This window comes from Emydura macquarii, unplaced genomic scaffold, assembly GCF_026122565.2.
Source record: "Emydura macquarii macquarii isolate MOO-44397 ecotype Brisbane River unplaced genomic scaffold, CSIRO-AGI_Emac_v2 contig_1230, whole genome shotgun sequence".
In the NCBI taxonomy this organism is placed as follows: domain Eukaryota; kingdom Metazoa; phylum Chordata; order Testudines; family Chelidae; genus Emydura; species Emydura macquarii.
Genome location: NW_027131367.1, coordinates 15,804,307 through 15,822,543, shown reverse-complemented (window position 1 = coordinate 15,822,543; position 18,237 = coordinate 15,804,307). Strand labels below are relative to the sequence as shown.

General features: G+C 42.9%; 1 protein-coding gene across 11 annotated transcripts in view; it reads left to right on the top strand.

Moving 5' to 3' along the window:
• Positions 1-18,237, top strand: part of TNRC6C (trinucleotide repeat containing adaptor 6C) — a 555,652-nt gene that overhangs the window by 255,421 nt on the left and 281,994 nt on the right. The window contains exons 3-4 of one of the 11 annotated variants that reach the window (XM_067547648.1): positions 14,157-14,234; positions 15,174-15,250. The exons of the other annotated variants lie outside the window; for them this stretch is intronic. Coding sequence (XP_067403749.1) covers positions 14,217-14,234; positions 15,174-15,250 — 95 coding nt within the window. The 5' untranslated portion in view covers positions 14,157-14,216. The remainder of the gene's footprint in view (positions 1-14,156; positions 14,235-15,173; positions 15,251-18,237) is intronic. 11 annotated transcript variants of the gene reach the window in all.

Here is an 18,237-nt window from a genome sequence, read left to right as displayed (position 1 = left end):
CCTGTGTTATCCCTGCTCACAATTCTTTCTTTATCCATCACTTCTGTTATTTTCAGTGATGTTGTAGACATGTTGCTCTAAGGATATTAGAGAGACAAGGTGGGTGAAGTAATAACTTTATTGGTCCAGTAAAAGATATTACCTCACCCACCTTTTCTCTCACTTTGGTCACGATCTATGTACCTAATTACTTATTCGGCTGCATATCTTCCTGTAACTACCCCTTTGAAAAACAAAGAAACGGTTGAAAACAAACACATTTATCTAGCAATTTATATAGTGCTTTACAAACATAGTTTAAGGTACATTCCTACTCCCAAAAATTTTACAGGCTAAGTAAGACAAACACAAGACAAACAGGAAGAAGAGTTGATGATGTGAAGGAAGGAGGCATTGCTTGAATGGGGTGTGTTTTGAAGGAGGGAGGATGAAGACCAGGAGTCTCTTCCAAGCATTTGGTTGGGAAGGGGCAGGGGAGAAATTGTACATAGATATCTGGGCCAGATCTTTGGCTAGTGCGAATTGGCCTTTGCTCTATCAGCAACTTCAATTGACCCAGTTGAGAATTTTGCCCATACTTCTGCAGCACCCTAAATCATTTTAAAGCAGTTTGTGGGTTTGTTTGTTTGCTTTTTTTAAGTGGAAAAAAACTTTTCTGTTTTCAGCTGTCCTAATTTCAGCTTCATTGATTCTTTCCAAAGTGTGAGGCATTTCCTCTTCTAACTTCCAATTAATATCATCCTTCTAATTCTCATATTCAAAGATGAGGCAAAGCTAATAACAGTAATAATAATTGGACACTTTTTGAGCGAGTCAGAAATGTCATGGAGGGGCAACAAAGACAAGAGGTTGGAAATTGTAACCTGTCGGCTCTTGGCATACAAAGGAGGTGAGAGGCTGGTTCGAAGCATGGCACTTGCCATTGAAAAATCCAATATTTCCGAGATGTTTTCTTTTTAATAATGCCATGCTCTAAAATACAGTGGTGACTGGGAGGGAGGAGAAGCAGATAGAGCATTTTGGCATTCATGTTGCTTTCTCTCATTTATAATAATGTGCTAGTACTTTTAGGAGGATCTCAGAGCTTAAGGGGTGAAGGATGAAGCAATCTTTTAAGAACAGTCTTAACCATACAGAGCAATGCAAGGTAGGAATAAAGCAAGACCATCAATTTAACTGGACCATGTATGCATTGGATTGTAATGTTTTCCCATTGAAATGGAAGTTTAGTCTTTTTCTTTCTTTCTTTCCTTCCTCCTCCTTAGCTTAGCAGACCCAATTATAGTATTCAGTGGCTTGCTGGTGCTATGATGGTTCTTTATGCTGCCAGGATAAGTGCGAGGCTGCTCCTGACAATGGTAGTTTATGTTGTACTGCTCCTCTCTAAGCCTCTGGAGTACCGATGTGAGTTCATGAATTGCAGCGCGTGTGTGTGTGTGTGTGTGTGTGTGTGTGTGTGTGTGTGTGTGAGAGTTAAATCTTTTCATTTTCCAACAAGATGTGCCATGCAGGACAGCAGAGGTGATTGCTTCTGGAAGGTCTTTTGTACATGAAGAGAGAAACTCTACAAATTCTTTTCCACTTCCCATTATTTCCCTTGTAAAATATCACAATAGAAAGAATCTTCTTTAACTCTTGGGCTGTGGATGTCTCTTCTCTTTCCATCCCCCTGTACAGTCTCAGTGTCTTGGAATAGACTTCAGGCCCCACTCTGCTGAAAGTAGCAGCATTTGTCTGGCAGTGTAGTTCTGTGCAGTGAGACTGAGATTGTGCTCTCCCCCTGAGTTTTGGGGTATCCATAGGAAAGCTGCCTGGCATGCTGCCTATGTGGTATTGTGTCAGACCAAACTCTTGTCCCTCAAAGTTGGTGTCGCACTGTCTGAAGTGCTCTCAACTGTGAGTGCCTATCTCAGGGCTGACGGTCAAAAAATAAGAGCAGACACCCAAACTGGTGGTGTGTACTATAATTTGATTTCACCAAACCAGTAACAAATGTGAACTCCTGGGTCACTATACCAGCCTTATCAAGGAGTCACAGACTTAGACCCTTCAACCTATCCTGCCACCCCAACAAACTGAACTTTGTGATAAAGGTTAATTAAATAAAACGTCACACCACATCAGGTTGCTCCAAGTCCCAAGAGACCAGTCACTTACTCCAGATCAACTGGTACTCCAGATTTTACACCAAAGACAACACTGGTACCCAATTCTATAGTAAACAAACTAAAGATTTATTAGCTAAGAAAAAAGAATTAGAGTTTGAGAGATTAAAGCAGGTAAAATATATGTACAGGTGAGTGTCAGTTTATAATTCCAAATGGGGGCAGTAATATGATAACCTGCCAGTTTCCCAAATGTCTCTTCAGGGTACCCAGATCTTTCTTGTTATCTCTGCTTTGCATCTGGTACGCTTCCCAGTAAGAGTCCAAACAGTTCAGAGACACAGGATTTTTCTTTGAATCCATATTTATAGTTTCTTCACACAGAAAGCAAGCTGACAGTGTTTCTATCCACATGGACTTTTCCTTTGATGAGTGGGAGTGAGGAATGCACACAATGGCCACATGCTTTGAAATTAGCATTTCTGCTAAAGTCCGTAAGTCCTTCATTATCATTTAACAAGATATCTTTGATGGGTTATTTACAGGGATATACACACTCTAAACATCTGCTATTACATTATAACAGGAACAGATAAGTGAAAACAATACAAGCAACATTCCACTAGTTTTCATGAAGTTTAAACACCTGAACACACTCCTACATTTACCCTCATTTTGAGCTATACTAATACACAAGTGAATTGGCCTGAATACACTTTAGCATAACCTGGTCAGCCAAAGCCACAGCTGGAATGAATGAATGACCTGGAAAAAGCTCCTCCCCCCCTACACCTCACCAGGACTTTGAACCAACTGAAGTAGAAACTCTGCCATGACTTTCTGCTGCAAAGAGTCCATTTCAAGTTTTTTCCTAGGATCCTGGACGTGCTGGGACAAGGCTTAGAGAGTATTTGTGCCATGTAGAAGTCCAGGCAGAGTGGAAACGTTCAGTGGAACTGAAAGTTCTTTCCACTAATACTCAGGACCCAGCTTTAAAATTTAGACATCAAAGTTTGGGTCTCTGCATTTGGATGCTCAGATGGGCACCTAGACATTCAAATACCTATTAAATATGCCTGAGTTCTTAGTTCTTAGCAGCTCTTAGTTGCACAACATCGGGCCTGTATGGAAACTGGTCTCTTCAACCTAGAGCCAGAGTCAGCAGCTCTTATCCATCATGGGACAATATTCACCCTTAGGCGCGGGAGCTGGCACAAAGGCTATGCACTACTTACATCTCATATAAACCCAGCAGTTTCAATAAGAATGTAAAAACTGCAGGATCGGGCCTTGTGTGTATTAATTCCAGACTTCCAGCATGTGAAGGTTGCCAACAATGTATTTCAAAAATAAGCCACTGTTTTCTTAGTGTTGTTATTATTTATTAATAATATGCAGTACTCACCTATGTTCACAAGGGGTATTTCTTGCTGCTTTTTGCAACACTCAGCAACTCCTCATCTTATACAGAGATAAAAAAAATGAGAGACATCCCTAGGCACAGGGATTGGAGCTGATAATAATAAACCCCATATTCAGTTGCCCCAATCTGTGGAAAAGCATGGCTGAGGATTCACATCTGACTTTTGCACTTGACCCCCTCATGCTCTGGAAGAAAACCTGTTTGCAAGGCCACCGTGTTCCGTTTTTTCTGGGGAGCGAGTAACAGTCCCAAAGCGACAAAGGTACGCGGACTAGGCCCTTGTGAATGTTGTGTGCCTCCTCGCTGCACTGTCCTCATGGTGGAATCCGCACCTACTGACTGTCAGTGGAAACTGCTAGAATCGAGCAGCTGGATCCTCAGTTTATAGTCAGGGAAGGTAAAAGCCTCACAATTCCTTTGTGCCCGAAATCAAGCACGGGGAGGAGCTGAGAGAAACCCTTTTAGCAAAGCCTGGCGGTTGCTAGCTCATGATGCATGTTGGCAGCTCATTATCTCTGTGTAGAGTAAAATAACGTCCCTAGTTGGGGCGAGACCTGTTCCATGGACTTGGAATCATCAGACGGCCAGAAAAATGCAATGATATTGGACATACGCATTCAGCAAGTTAGTATCATAACCCTGTTCCCCATCTCTAGCAATCTTCTTCAAGTGCCGTGCTCTGACCTTTGATCCGAATACAACATGACATAATGCAGCACAGCTCCACAAGCCCTGGTACTACTTGTGGTATTGCAAAGCCAACTCTGCTAATAATAAAAGGAACTGGAATAACTGAAGTATAACAAAGCAACAGGGCAAATATCAGCTGATTTATTGCTGAGCAATTTGACACAGATGGGCTGATTTTGATTCCTTTTATGTTTTTAGACAATCTTTTTCCTCTCATTATATTTTTCTTTAAAATAAAATAAAAGTAGTCCAAACATTAGTATGCTGTTAAGCTGCAGGGGTTTCTGAGCAGCAGAGAGCTTCATCAGGTTGTCAGTTTTATTGGAGGTTGTTTCTTTTTCAAATTTTCTGTTCCAAAAAGCGGTATAGACAGATCAATATTTATTCACTGTCTCTCCCTCTTCTTCCTCATTACACAAGAGTGATCTAGCAATTCCGATCCCAGTATATTTTGGAAATGTGCCTTTCCCACAGGAAGTGCTGCAGCACGTTTCAGTCTGAGTACTTGCAAAAGGCAAAATTGCATACTTTAGCGCTCCCTCTCTTTCTCATGCCCCCCCTTCTACCCCCTACACATACACACAGCATCAAATGTGATGTTCTGGGGACAGAATCACAGTAGTTACTTGGAAAGGAACTTCTGGGTCATCTAGCATGCAAGTGCAGGATATAGTCCCCAGATGGAGGAAATAACAGATGTTAGCCTAACGATATTTTACATTTACAAGAGAGCCTGAAACTTCTCTCCCTCCACAAAATCCACACTTTGTAGTCTGTGGGTTGAAAGACACTGCATAGAAGTAGTGATGGACCTGTACTGCAGAATTAGGATACAGATCCAGATGATGAGCAAAACAAACATACAGTCGAAGTGACATGCAAAAATTGCAGTGAGGTGGCCCACAGTCGGGGGAGAGCCAATTCTGGCTAAGGACTCCAGTACAAAACACCACTCTTATGCAAAGTGCCATCATGTGAAAGAAACAGAACCTTGGGTTTTAAGATTTAACCAAAAGAAACCCACATATTTACCTGTATATCCTATATTTGATTTGTCTGGAAAAGAAAGATAAAGGGACAAGACTCTGCTGGGCTTTCAACCTGTGGCTCTAGGAGGAAGGGGGATTAAAAACTGATGCTCACTTAGGTCAGTAAACTGATATTTCATGCTTGTTGCTGAGCCCAGAATCAGGCTGTAGCTTAATTCTTCATTTGGCTACCTCCAACAAGCCAAGAAAAGGAAACAGGAGCTACAGAATTAACAACTTGTCTGCACGGAGAATTAGTGCACCTTGCTCCAGATAAAGTGCACTATAGAACTAAGTGCAGGTCCATGCAGCCAGTGAGTGTGCAGCACTGTAGATTCGCGCGCGCGCACACACACACACAGAGAGCTTGCCATGTACTAACTCTCCATATAGACAAGCCCTAAATAAGATTGTCTTAGGAGTGGGGCCAGGGTGAATTTCTCATAGTAATGGTAGAGTTCAAATTGAAGGTGTAAGGGGTAGATTTCCCAGCATCACTCCATCCCCTCCTAGCAAACTGTAACCATCACTGCCCAAATTGTACACAAACATTCTTGTCTGAAATTAGAAGTGGATCTCTTTGTAAAGAGCAGTTTAATTAGCTACTAGACAGGGCAGTTGCTAGCATCTATGTAGACTCTGAATGACTGGGAAGAGAGCAGAACATTCATGCATCATCCGTGTCATCCAGTCACTCCACCTTGAACCACAGGCTTGACAGAGTCACAAGCTACGCAGGTTTGGACATGGTCCTCTGTGGTTCTGGTAAGTCACCATAATGGCACCCTGCCTTCTGGGTCAGTACAGAATTGATGCTCCAGTGTAATGTTGGGAGTGGGTCACCATGCTGAAGGAAATATCATCTTCCAGAAAAGGTGTAAAACTGACCAAAATCTATGGCATTTTTACAATAGCCCCAGGATGTTAGCCCCAGGATCCTGTCCAAACTAATTTTATACTTTGCTTACCTCAAATGCCGCCCTAATATTTTTCAACCTGATCTGACCTTGTTCTTTCCTATCCTATGGTGGGGTTGGGTCCTGTTAAAATGTTCCACCCCAGTGATAGCTGCATTTCAGTGGCAGCTGAGCAGATTCCTGTGTATGTACACTCCTGGGGCCTTCCAGTTCCACTCATCCTGCAAAAAGGAAGCGATATTTTATACAGGAATTCTCAATTACTCAATGGAATTCATAAAGTGTAGGCCCAGATATCCTTTGTATGAGAGGTGGAGTTTTAAGGCCCAAGGCCTCTATGTCTTTTAAAGTGCTTTGGGTCCTTTTGGAATGGAAATTGCTGTCGAAATATGAGAGAGGTGTGTTTGGAAAATGAACCCACTCATCATACTTTCTATGATGCTGCAAATCCAAAGGACTGTGTTACCTCTTTGAGACACACTGCTGCGCTGGCTGCTCTTGGAAACAGAAGGAAAAGGTTTTGGTTCTCAAGCCTGATGGTGCCTAGGGATATCAGGATTCTTCACACAGCCTTCTGGTGTCTTTAATCGCCTGATGCGTCATCCTACTGCAGCCGTTTCACACCAGCTTCTAATGAGCACAGAAGCAATAAACTTAAATAATGGAGAGTGAAGTCTAATTGAATCTTGAGCTTTACTTTGTGAGACCCTCTTTCATGGTATTGAAACACATGCTGAGTCGAGTGCTCCATGACTCTCCCTCATCTGCATGTCCTTGACAATAGGATGCTCCCTTGGGAGGGCCTTAAAAACAGCTTAAAACAGATTAGGACTTTAGCTCTTCAGAGAATGATTTTCTGATCTTCTTCCCTTCTTGCCAATGGGTGGTGATTTGTCAGCCCGGTGTCTCTTGGTAAGATAATGCTTTTGGCTCTTTAACAGAAACAACAACAGGAATGGGCAGAGATAGGGACTGAGGAAACCAAGTTTTGAAATAGACGTGAGGAGAGAGAGATCATTTTCTCAATGTGCAGGGACCCCCAAGAGTCAGGCTGTGCTGTTAAACCACAGTGCTGAGTAGGCAGTCCTGCAGTGAAGTGCGACTCTGAAAGGGTGAATGCCCACCTCAGTTCTGCACCACAGGTTAAGTAATGACCACCGCCTTCCCCAGCCAGTGATCCTGCTGGGTGATGGGAGTGGAGCATTGCCCTGCATCCTTCCTTACATCTCAGAAGGGTACCCGTGGGATCCAGCAGTCAAGAAACCACAGGAGCTGCCTTTGTGGTTAGGACCTGTGTGGGGTTGCAAGAAGTGAGAAGGCTCCTTGTGTCCTTCTTCCTCTTGTGCATTTGTGCAGAAGCCCCGTCCGGTTTGGCCTTAAACCTCCAAAAGCTCAGAGAGGTAAAATTGCTGAGGCAGTGTATGAGACCAGCAGATGATGTCGCTACGTGGGGAAGGGGAATCACAGAAGTGTAGGATGGGAAGGGACCTCAGTAGGTCATCTAGTCCAGTCCCCTGCTCTCAAGGCAGGACTAGGTAATAACTAGACCATTCCTGAGAGGTGTAAGGTAAATAATGGGATAAGAAGATAAGGGAGCAAAAAAGCTTTACGATTGGCAAGCTATGCATTAAGTACTAATAACAGTGCATGTGTATAGGCAAGCCCAGAAGTCTATATGTGCCCAGTAATAACTTGTACCCAGCCTGGGACATGAACAATCATTTCCCTAAGAAAAGAGCATGTTCCCAGGGTGATGGGGCTATACCTTATCGATCTTTTTGCTTCCATCTTCATAGACCGCATGTGAGGAGTATAAAGGGCCTCGCTTTTCTTGTCTCAAAGCTGGATTGGGGGGGGAGATAAAGCCACTGCCACTAATAAGATGCCAAATACATTTAAAATGTTCTTTTCACATTGAGCTAATCATTTGTAAAGGTGAGCCCAAGACACAACATTTGGATCCAGATTTCATTCTGTCCATCCTATCCCAAAAATATAGGAGTGTTCCGACCCAGAAAACTGGATGAAGCCCATCTCTAATTATCTGTCTTCCTTTTTTCTCAACAGCAGGCAAGCATGTGGTTGCTTGCAGTAATTTGGCTGGGGACTCAGTTAGGTTTGGGGTGGATTGGGACAATTTGATTAGTAGTGAAGCGCTGTTCAGCCCCTCTGAAACTAGGCAATCATTTGTCTGCTCTGTCAGCTCATTGCTTCTTCACAGTGAACTCAGAACAGATAATTATGCTGCCCACTTTTCACCCCTTAGATCACAACAGCTGTAGATTTTGTCATAAAGCTGTTTGATTTAATTGAGAGAATGATGATCAGAATGCTTATTGAGAATGTTTCATCTAGTGATCTCAAATTGAGGTCCAATGATTTCAATAAATGAATATTATTGTCCCAACGCCTCTCTGATGTGCTAAGTGTTATATCCAGTTTATGAATGGTCAAACTGAGGCATAGAAGTTAAGAACATAACTTTGCTCTCTCATGTTGTTCTTATACCAGTGGCACTCTATGATAACTATGGGAATTGCTACTGATTTTTACCAGTGTAACGGACAGAAAAATCATGCACTAAATTAATTTTCCAAAGTCACTGCGGGTCACTGGTACAGGCAGGAATAGAACCCAGAAGTCCTGATTTCCAATCCTCTGCTCTGACTGCTGGACATTCTGTCTCCCATTTTATTTATTTATTTGTAGAAACTAACCTGATATTCATGGTGAAAAGTTCCAGAGGGGTAGTCGTGTTAGTCTGTATACAGCAAAAACAACGAGAGTTCTGTAGCACTTTAAAGACTAACACATTTAATTTCTGCAGGCATAAGCTTTCGTGGGCTGTAACATTCACATTTCACACATTCTCACCTCCTAATCAATGGTGTGAATAGACCTCAACTACTTCCCCATTGTCCTTCCTTAAACTTGGATGTATATATATACCTGCCATTTGATTTCTCCTTCTTGCATCTGACGAAGTGAGTTTCAGCCCACGAAAGTTTATGCCTGCAGAAATTAAATTTGTTAGTCTTTGAAGTGCTACAGGACTCTTGTTGTTTTATCCTGATATTCTAAATCTCAATCTTTTAATTAGTGTCTGGTGTTTTTGTTTTGTTTTATCACTCTGGCTTGTCTCTGTATCTCTTTGTAGAGCTCATCATACTTGGACCTGCGATGAGGTGAAAATTAGTTCTAGAAGTTTCAAAAGACTAGAGTGCTATTACGACTGTTTCCATTGCAATAGCTGGATTAATAACCACTAAAAAAAGAAAAGGAAAGAAAGAATTGTGTTGTGGCTCCTGGTGACTCGTGGAAGTTGTCATTATCATAAGAAGTTGGCATTGTCTTTAGCAGCTGCAAGACAAGTTAATTTAGTTACTACTTTTGTGTATTTTTAGGTGCTTATAAAGTTTCCCTTGCTTTGTAAGCTTTCCAGCATTTTTATATATCACTGCTAGCTATGAACTCTCCAGGGATTTTTTGCAAGAAAAGTGTATCTTGATCAGCACATTTTTAGGTATTTCTTCAATCTTCCTGTACACCAGTGGGGGTCAGATGGGTGTGGCCTCTCAGCTTGCTAGCAACTTCTGTGACACTAATACATCTCACCGGCTGTGGATCTGTTCCCAGTGCACTGCACCAGCCTGGGGTGCTTCGAGAATTGCACCTTCAGTAACTGATCTTGAAAAGCCTTACAAGGAGTGGGTTGCTGCTGCTCTGGAAGCAAGGAGAATGGAAACCTACAGGTCCATGCTGATAGATACTAGCAGGGGGTATTGCTGTTAGCAGTAGAGCTAATAGACTTCGGAGCGCTGCTGAGATAAAAGAAATAAACAAAGGAAGAGAGAAAGCAAGGGGGAGAGGGATCTTTTCTCCGCTAAATTTGTTGCTGTATTGGAGGCTGATGAAGGATCCTGGAGATAGTTTTTGTTTGAACTGCTGCATGCCAGCAGCTGGATAATAATGGTAACTCGGGCTATAAATGGGTTATGACACTTAACCAAGATGGTTGTTCCTTAGGGCCCAGCTCAACACCTACTGACGTCAGTGGAAAGATTCCAGTTGACTTCAGTGGGCATTGGATCTGACTTATATAAATATATATGGGGTCTATTTAAGCTAAACACTGGGCCCTACTCAGTGGTGTCTGAGGCCATTCTTGGTATCTGAATGCACACTCAGATTTAAACCATTCACCACCTCTAGGAATGTCAGCAGGAGTCATTTGTTGAAGCATGTTCCTCACACAATTGATTTCCTATGACTGGAAGATGCCTCAGGCATTGATGACCTCAGTCCTCCTCATCTCCCATTTCTATTTATCTAATAGCCTTTGGGCCTAGCCCAAAGACCAATGGACTTTGCATCAGCCCCTTTGTGAAGCAATATCTGTGTCTTATTAAGAATTCACTAGTATTGCTTGACTTGGAAACAGAGGGCTCTCGCGTAGGGCCAGACACACACGGAGAAAGCTTTAGCTAACACCCCTATTGCTGTCATGGCTGGTGTACCTTGTTTTGTCTCCTGTTATGGCATTCTGGGACTCTCGGGTGCATGCAATTCCTTATCCTTTACGAGCAGATTCCCTTATGAGCACAGGGCACATGCAAGTGGGGGGATAGTGCGGAGGAAGAGACAGATGCTATCTGTGCTCTGTAACTGCCAACTGCTGATGTACATGAAAGCCTTTCAATTCCCTGTCTAACACAGGGCAGACGGAGTGTGATATACAATTTATCTCAGATGACCAGGCTCATGGCTGGCATTCCTGTTCAGACGTGCAGTATACCTGCCACCATGATAGCCTGATGGCCATTTGGCATCATAATAGGATTTGCTCCATGTCTATAAACTGTTATCCTAAATATCACCCCAAGTCCTATGATGCCCAGTGACAACCTGTCTCGTTAAGTCTTTTTCTGAATAAAGCTGTATGAATTCAAATCGTAGGGACTTCCATGTATACGGAGTAAAATTGGGTTATATTTTGTGTCTTTTATAATAATGATAAAGTTAGATCTTATTCTAACAATGAAGGGACTCAAATCAGAGCGGGAACTCACTGTGTTAGCTGTGTTATAAATAATGCTGCCAAGCTGTTTGGGATTATCAGCAAAAGAACTTGTTAGGCTTGTGGAGAACAGATGCTTAATTAGAGTTGGGTGAGACAGATGAGCACCTATTAAGGGTGAAACACCTGTTTTAGCCCTGGAAAAGAACTGGTACCAGTTGGTATGCCTCTTACCAACTTACCTGAGTGACAATTTGCAAATCAGCATCCTCAGCTAGGCACCAGGGGCAGAATTCTACCTTCATTTGTGCCCATGTACATCAGGAGCAATACCACTGAAGTTAATTATGTTACCCAGGTGTAAAACTGAGGTCAGATTCAGGCCTCACCTCTTACATTTGCAAATCTCTCTTGTTGTTTTGGAAATCACCTTACCCAAACAATGCCCTTTAGCAGGGTTTCAGTGCTCAGTGAGACTATGGGCATTCCGATGATTGCATTCTGAGCAGGATGAAATCAAGGAAAAGGAATCCTCTTGGGAAAGGAAACCTGGGACACATTTGCATATCAAATGATAAAACCATTTTCTCTGATCCTATTTTGACTTCTAATAAAGGACTGTGAGAGGCAAATCTCAACATCCCAACTTTGCCAAAATTTTGGATGGTGTAAATTGAGGATGGGGAGGTTGGTTTGACCAATGGAAGTTAGGCAGAAGCTGTCTTCAGGGGATTCAGCCCAGAATTTTCATCTCAGGAGGCTGCAGTTAGTGTTTTGTCACAGTCAGGATGTGGGCAGTCTGACCTAGTGGTCAGAGCAGGAGTCGGGCACCAGGAGGCAGTCTGGGCCTGGATGCCAGGACACCAGAAACAGGGCAGAGGGCAGAGTCGTGTCAGGAGGCAGGTTACCAGGAGATCAGACGCTGAGACAGGTCAGGGGCCCAGGGTCAAAAGGTGGGTAGGGTCAGGATAGCAGGAGGTCAGAGTCAAGCAGCAGGAGCAGGTAGCACAAGGAAGACTGTCCTAAGCACAGACAACTTCCTGTTCCTCTGCTTGGTTTAAATAGAAGCAGGGAACCAATCAGGATCCTCAGAGCCCAAGACTGGAGTCCTCTGCAAAAGTTGAGCTTCGAGTTCTGGCAACTGTTAACACATTAGTGGGTGCTGAGTCAGAACGTGCTGGCTCCTAAGAGCCCTGGGGACTGGGGTTTGAAACCTCTGGTCCCTGATATGGTTATAACAAGGCTGTGGGGGTCAGGACTCCTGACTTCCATTGCTGGCTCTGCAACTGACTCTTTGCTTGACCCTGGGCAAATAACTCCCTTGAGTTGTCAAGAATCACCCATGAGGTGCTGACTGCTGTCAGCTCCTGTTGATTTCCAGCTCATATCTCCATTTTTGAGCTCCCCCGTTGAAATATCTGTGGCCTGACTTCAGAGGCAGCGAGGCAGTGCAGCTCCCACCAACTTCAGGCAGAGCTGTGGGTGCTCCACAGCGCTGAAAATCACATTCTCGATGTCTCAGGTTGGACATCCCAAAATCGAGACCCCCAAACATGGAGGCCAGTTTTTAAAAGTTTGGCCTGAGGACACCTCCCTCTGGATGACAAGAATCCTGAAATTTCCCATTGAAAGAGTATCAGACCCTTGGCATCTTCAGCCACCCAGCAGTCTGCCTTTGGGCTCAGTCCTGCTCTCATTGAAGTCCATGGGAGTTTTGAGATTGTCTTCACTGAGAGCAAGATGAGGCCCTTCTGGAAGTTGTAGGAGAGTAAAGAGTTAAAAGCTGGACAAGTAATCAGTCCTAAGCTACAAGGAATGGAGTCATGGTACAGGCAAAACCTTGTTTCTGTTACTTGGTGTGAATTTTAGCTAGACTCTGTTATTTCTCTTCTTTCCATCCCTTCCTAGCCATTTGCGCAAGGAATGAGACTAACAAATAACTATTCTCCCTTCTGTTCAAGGTCTTTGGTGGGAATACAGCATTATCTTTTTTCCTTCCCTTGCATACAGTATATTTTAAAGAATGTTAGTAAGTAAGGTAAAGTAAGGTGATGTGCCTGATCTTTGTATAGTAATCCTGTAAACAACAAACAGCGGCAGGTATAATTATATTCATTATGTAGTTGTTAATATTCATTTTATAGGTGTCAATGTAACCAAATAAGGGTCTATAGGGAGTTGCTTAAAATGTATACATTTACAGACTGTTATAAATAAAAGAATTGTAAAGTAACCCCCTCGTTGCTCACTCACGGCGTCGAGGTGGAACGAGCAGGCAATAAAGGGTTCTGTCTCCCCAGTCCACCCCCAGGACAACCTGTTTGATTATTTCTAACAGAAGTGTAGCATTGCTTTTATTTCTATGTGTATAGATACATACATCTATCATTATTTAATATCATTGTATGGTTATTTGTATAGCCTCTCAAATTTCATGTAGACCTCCATTCAGAATCAGAGGGGTGAGTCTTGGCTCTTGAGTAAGCAATCTGGAAATGAAAAAATGAAGACGTCAAAGCTCTTTTATCCATGAATACTCCAAAACTAGAGCTTTATGAACCACAAAAAAATAAAATCAAAACATCTTTACAAGACTTTGTAATACAAATTACGCTATTAAAACCCCCAATATTTTCCCTGTTTATGAAGTGAAAAACATGACTAGTTTATTAAGGGACGGTAAGACAAAGTGCTCAGTAATGAGTTATCTTCAGAATAAATTTTCTCTGGGCTGCTGTTGCTGCTGGAACGTATCAACCGAGATGGTTATTTTGATCATAATTGAAGTGGGTGGCATGATTTTCTGGGCATTTATTTTGTTTAAAAATGAATGAATCTCTGTTGTAAAAACAAAACAAAAAAAGGTGGATAATTAGTGTGCAGTAGTTAATGGGTAATTTTTAAGCAAATGAACAGAGTTCATACTTCCTTCTGAATTATATTTGCATTATCTGAACTTCTTATTTTTTGTTGTAGTGGAAATGAGTTTTCCCCACCAATTATTCTTTTAATGGAGGAATCTTCCCACTGAAGCTAATGGACAATGCTTTGCTGGTAATTTTCATTTATTTTTGAATGACCGCAGGTCAGATTTTGTTACAGTACAATATTCCTGGTAAACATTAGCCAGATTCAGGGAAAACTCCCACGTGTTTCCGGATTGATGATGTTGTGCTTTTATGGGCTTCATGAATATTCCGTTACCCCCTTTTTGATCAAGCAGCTACTCAGACTTCAGGGCCTTGGGAAAGTCGTGTTTATTTATAAGGAATGTACCAAATCCTTGTGACGGGGTGTATTTGACCTTTGCCGCTTCCTGCTCGTGACCTCTTGGTCCTACTACACCCCACTCCAAGAAGCAACGAGCTGAGAGGAAAAGAGAAGCAAAGGTGGTTCCTCCAAGCTTGCCTAGAGAGGACTCTCCAGAGCAGCTGTTTTGGACAATACAGAGGCCTGGTCCCCCAAGGGTTAAAGGAGCTAGCAATAGCCAGTCAGGGCCCTGCTGGCCCAGCTAAAAGATGCTGCCTAGCCTGAGCAAGTCAGTTGCTGGCTGGAACCAGAGGTATGAAAAAGGGTGTTCCTCTCTGACTATAGGAGCCTGACAAGTAGATAGAGTTTATGGCTGGCTGAATTTACACAGCTGGGGTTGCAGAGGGAGAAGAAACTGCAGGTGTTGGCCATGAGATAGGGCTGGAGATGAAGGGCCCGGTAGGAGGAGGCCCAGGGAAGTAGCAGAGGAGGACTGAAGTGGGCAGTAATTGACTGCTGTGTGTAGTGTCCCTGGGCGGGAACCCAGCATAGTTCCCTTACTGGCCACAGGTAAAGTGGCATAAACCCCAAAATGGACAGGCTTATTTGGGAGCCCAAACAAAGGGCTGAATTTGAAGGTCCCAGAGCCTGGGCTAAAGACTCTATTGAGGGCAAACAGACATTTTATTGATGGGGCTCTTTAATACCCCAGAAGGGGTTCATTCAGACTTTGTGACTTGGCAGGAGGCTCAAGCCACTGAAGACCCACCAAAGTCAGACTGTAGGGGTACCATATCCAGACACTCAGAGGTGCTCAGGAGGTGAGTTCCCCTTTACAATCCTGCTTCTCCAAACACAAGAGGGACCAACACCAAGAGGAGGACTTTCTTAGCTCACAGGCTCAAGCTTCATTCACCTAGCACTCCTGACCCAGACTTCTCTCTCGGCTTCTTCAGGTTGCACCGTGTTTACATGCTGCTGCTTGGCTTTATGGCTCTGGTCCTGAGTCTCTCTCATTCTGTGTTCTGTCTTTCCCCCTGCTCCCCATACGCACACTTATCCAAACAATACTCAGCAAAACCCTCTGACCACTCAGTCCAAAACTCCTGCGTGGGTTCACAACCCCTGTTGTCTTAGGTGGGGGGCTCCGGACATTTATGTTAATTGAAACGTGTGTTCACCCAGTTTGAAAGAGCTTTGTAACTGATGCAGTCCCCAGCACCTCTCAGCATAACAGCTCTAAAGCCCCATGTAGAACTCCAGCCTAATAACTGGGGTATTTTTTTCAATGATTTGAGTATAAAATGGTTGCTTGTAAAGCAGGGACTTTATTTTAACAGATGGGTTTAGGAATTGGGTTTCATAGATGACTGTGAAGCTTTAAAGACTGTCATGAACTTTTTGCATCTAGAGCACAACACGGAAGTGTTCCATTTTACCACCTGTAAAGACTCGGTTCAAGACCCTATTGAAGTTAGTAGAAAAAACTTCATTGGATTCAGGGGATTTTTGCCCACTGTACCCACCATTTGTACTTCCATATTTCCTTTGCAAACCCCAGGAAGTGGAGCGTGGATCTTCATTCAAAACGACCTTGACAAATTAAAGAATTGGTCTGAAATCAACAAGATGAAATTCAATAGAGGCAAGTGCAAAGTACTTCACTTAGGAAGAAAAAATCAAATGCAAAACTACAAAATGGGGAGTAACTGGCTAGGCAATAATACTGATGAAAAGGATCTGGGATACAGTGGATCATATTGTATACGAGTCAAAAGTATGATGCATTTGCAAAAAAGACTATTACACTCAAGAATGATATTAGTGACACATGTAAGAGACGCATGTAATTGTCCTGCTCTACTCAGTCCTCCAGCTGAAGCCTCACCAGTGCCATGTCCATTCTGCGTGCTACACTTTAGAAAAGATGTGGACAAATTGGAGAGACTCCAGAGCAGAGTAACAAAAATGATAAAAGTTTTAGAAAACCTGACCTTTGAGGAAAGGTTAAAAAAACTAGGCATGTTTAGTCTTGAGAAAAGAAGACTAAGCAGGGACCTGATAACAGTCTTCAAATATGAAAAGAACATAAGAAAGGCCATATTGGGTCAGATCAATGGTCCATCGAACCCGGTATCCTGTCTTCTGACAGTAGCTGGTGCCAGATGCTTCAGAGCAAATGAACAGAACAGGGCAATTATCAAGTGATCCCTTCCCAGTCATCCCAGCTTCTGGCAGTCAGCGGCTTAGGGACACCCAGAACACTGGAGGTTTTTAAGAACAGGTTGGAAAAACACCTGTCAGGGATGGTCTAAGTTTACTTGGTCCTGCTCAGTGCAGGGAGCTGGACTTGATGACTTCTCAAGATCCCTTCCAGCCCTACATTTCTACGATTCTGTGATTTATTTATTTATTTAACGTGAGACCACTAAATTTGCGTCTATAAACCAGATTCTGTTCTCAGTTAGACTCTAAGAATAACTGCTGGGGTTACTCTGCATTGAGACCATTGTGTTTTCAAAGGCACTAATGGCAATTCAGTGCTTAACAACCATTGGTTTTTTTTCTGGAATTTAGGCACCAAGGTGGAATTTGTGCATCTGAAAAATCTCCCCATTCATCTCGAATACAATCTTTCTTTTAGCCCTGTCTCCTTGGAGGCCTCTTGTATAGCTCTTGCTTTGCTGCTTTCCCACATACACATAACAAGATCAAATATGGCCAAAGTACGTTGTCAATTTTAGCACAGCTCACAGGCAGGTAACCTCATTGTTGACTTTAAGGTGTATAAATAGCAGAACAATTCAGACCATGTTATTTTTATCCATCCTCTTTAAAATCAAAACAGAGTCTAATAAAACAATTGTAACCATCCTAAGGATTTTATCTGATCTGAGAAGTGAGAGTTTAGCTGATGTCTCCCCCGATTTCCTGTGCTGCCATTCAGCTGTATTCAGATGTACTCATTTGTTGTCTGCATGCAATGCTTGTAACAGGAAATGGTCTTTGAGTGTCAGTAACAGAGAACTCTCTACAATCAAAACCTACAGTGAGATTTCCCCTCTGCCCAGGGGATATGGTCGTCTGGCCAAGACGTTCCGCTATAATGTAGTCCTTTAAAAGGGAGCAGTTAAATCTATGCCACTGATGTATGTTCACAGGTATGCCAGGAGAAGAGAGAGATAAATGTAGCAAATCATGAATATTCTTGCAAATAAAACCTGTAGATTTGCTTTAATTACCTGTGTTCATGACCCTTTTAATTCACAAGTGTTCTGGTGAGTGAGGTCTTGTTTGCAGAAAAGAAAAGCATGAAAAACACTGGCACAAACAAATACACTGGATGTGTTCCCACCAAACGTGCTCTGGCCATCATTTGGAAAAGCTCTTTTCATTCTTATAGATTCTTATAAGATGATTTTTCTAATGGCCTACTCTGGAAGCTCAACCAAGGATCTGGAAGTCAAGTGATGATCTTTCTGCTTCATAGACCATAGCCAGAGCAGGACTTTGTGGTCCTACAGGACTGCTGTGCTCAGTCACAGATTCATAAACTTTTGAATTTGGGTCGGGGTAGCACTAGCAGGGATGGCAATAAAACTTCTCCATTCCTGCTTCTCCAAATAGTAGTTCAACTCTCAGTAGTGAGCACAGAGTGGGAAGAGGCAGAGCTGCCATCATTGCATTGTGTGTGGGAGGGAGGAAGGGTAAAAGGTGAACATGGGGGAGGTAAGGATGTACAAGTGTGATACACAGGAGTGCTGGTAAAAGACTGATCTTTATTTCCTGGCCTTGGTCACCAGACATG